Here is a 1,249-nt window from a genome sequence, read left to right on the forward strand (position 1 = left end):
TTTACTCATTATAATAGACCACTTCTCTGTCATATATGCTTTTATTGTGGAGGAAACAGTCCCATATGATCCTGATAATTAGTTCCTTCTAGATTATCAAATGCTCTGAAAACGTACAAAAATCTCTAAGATTGTTTACTTGTGTATTAAAAGGGCCCAAGTTCATAAATTTCCAAGTATCTAAGAGAAAATAGCAAAATGCTACCATTGATAGGGAAAAAAAAAAGTAGATGACATAACAAAAGTGAAAATGAGAACTGGAAAGTGGGAAATTCCTATGATAATGAAAATTTAGGTGGACAACATCTCTCAATAAATAGAAGGCACACATGGAGGAAAATATTTCACACTTCAGATGTCTGAAAGGTCTACACAGCTAGATCCTCACAAGTTTACCATGGTCTACAGGGGCATCTTATACCTTGCCCTTCTCTTGCTCTTCTCTACCAGTATCTCTTCCAAAGGCTATGACTCACTTCGCTTCCATCAAAGAAGAACCAATCAGAGGAGTTTGATGTTCCTGAATAAAATGATTGGAAAACTTCATCCAGAATGTCTACAGGAGAGAATGGACTTCCAGATCCCTCGGGAGATTGTACAGCCTCGGCAGTGCCAAAGGGAGAATGCTACTATGATAATCCATGAGATGCTCCAGCAAACCTTAATCCTATTCAGCAGCAAAAATGCCTGCCCTGATGTGAATGAGACCATCATTGAGCCATTCCTCAGTGGAATCTATCAGCAAATGGTGCATTTGGAAGAAGAGATGGACCAGGCCAACAGCTCCTGGGAGAGTTTAGAGAGCATCTTGCGTCTAAAGAATTATTATCAAGGGATAACAAACTATTTGAAAAACAAAGAGTACAGCAGCTGTGCCTGCAAGATCGTCCAGGTGGAAACCAGGAGGAACTTTAGCTTCCTTTACAAATTAACAGAATATCTTAAAAACTGAAGGTCTCAGAGTTTGCACTCCAGAAACTAGAAAGCATCTACAAACATCTAAGTGTTCCAGTAACCAACTCTTGTTTTGAATTGAAGATATTGGAGATACAGGAGAGATTGGACTTGAAATGAAAACTGGCCAGTTTTTGGTTTTATTTTTTTAAATCTTATTTATTTACTTAAAAGCTCTATTTAAGATATTTTTTACATTTAGGCAATAAATTATTTATGAACTTAAATTTATTAATTTGTGTTTTCAAGTCAATTCTTTTATTCATTGAGTTAAAAATATTAGTTTAGTTACTAT

General features: G+C 35.9%; 1 protein-coding gene across 1 annotated transcript; it reads left to right on the forward strand.

Annotated features, from left to right (window-relative positions):
* Nucleotides 1-397: 397 nt before the first annotated feature.
* LOC100021258 (interferon beta) lies at nucleotides 398-952 on the forward strand. The gene has a single exon (XM_001373425.2). The coding sequence runs from the start codon at nucleotides 398-400 to the stop codon at nucleotides 950-952; it is 555 nt and encodes a 184-aa protein (XP_001373462.2).
* Nucleotides 953-1,249: the final 297 nt, after the last annotated feature.

Source organism: Monodelphis domestica, chromosome 7 (assembly GCF_027887165.1).
Source record: "Monodelphis domestica isolate mMonDom1 chromosome 7, mMonDom1.pri, whole genome shotgun sequence".
Taxonomy (NCBI): Eukaryota; Metazoa; Chordata; class Mammalia; order Didelphimorphia; family Didelphidae; genus Monodelphis; species Monodelphis domestica.

Coding starts and splice junctions, on each gene's coding strand:
- LOC100021258 (XM_001373425.2), top strand. CDS start 398: ATGGTCTACAGGGGCATCTTATACCTTGCCCTTCTCTTGCTCTTCTCT.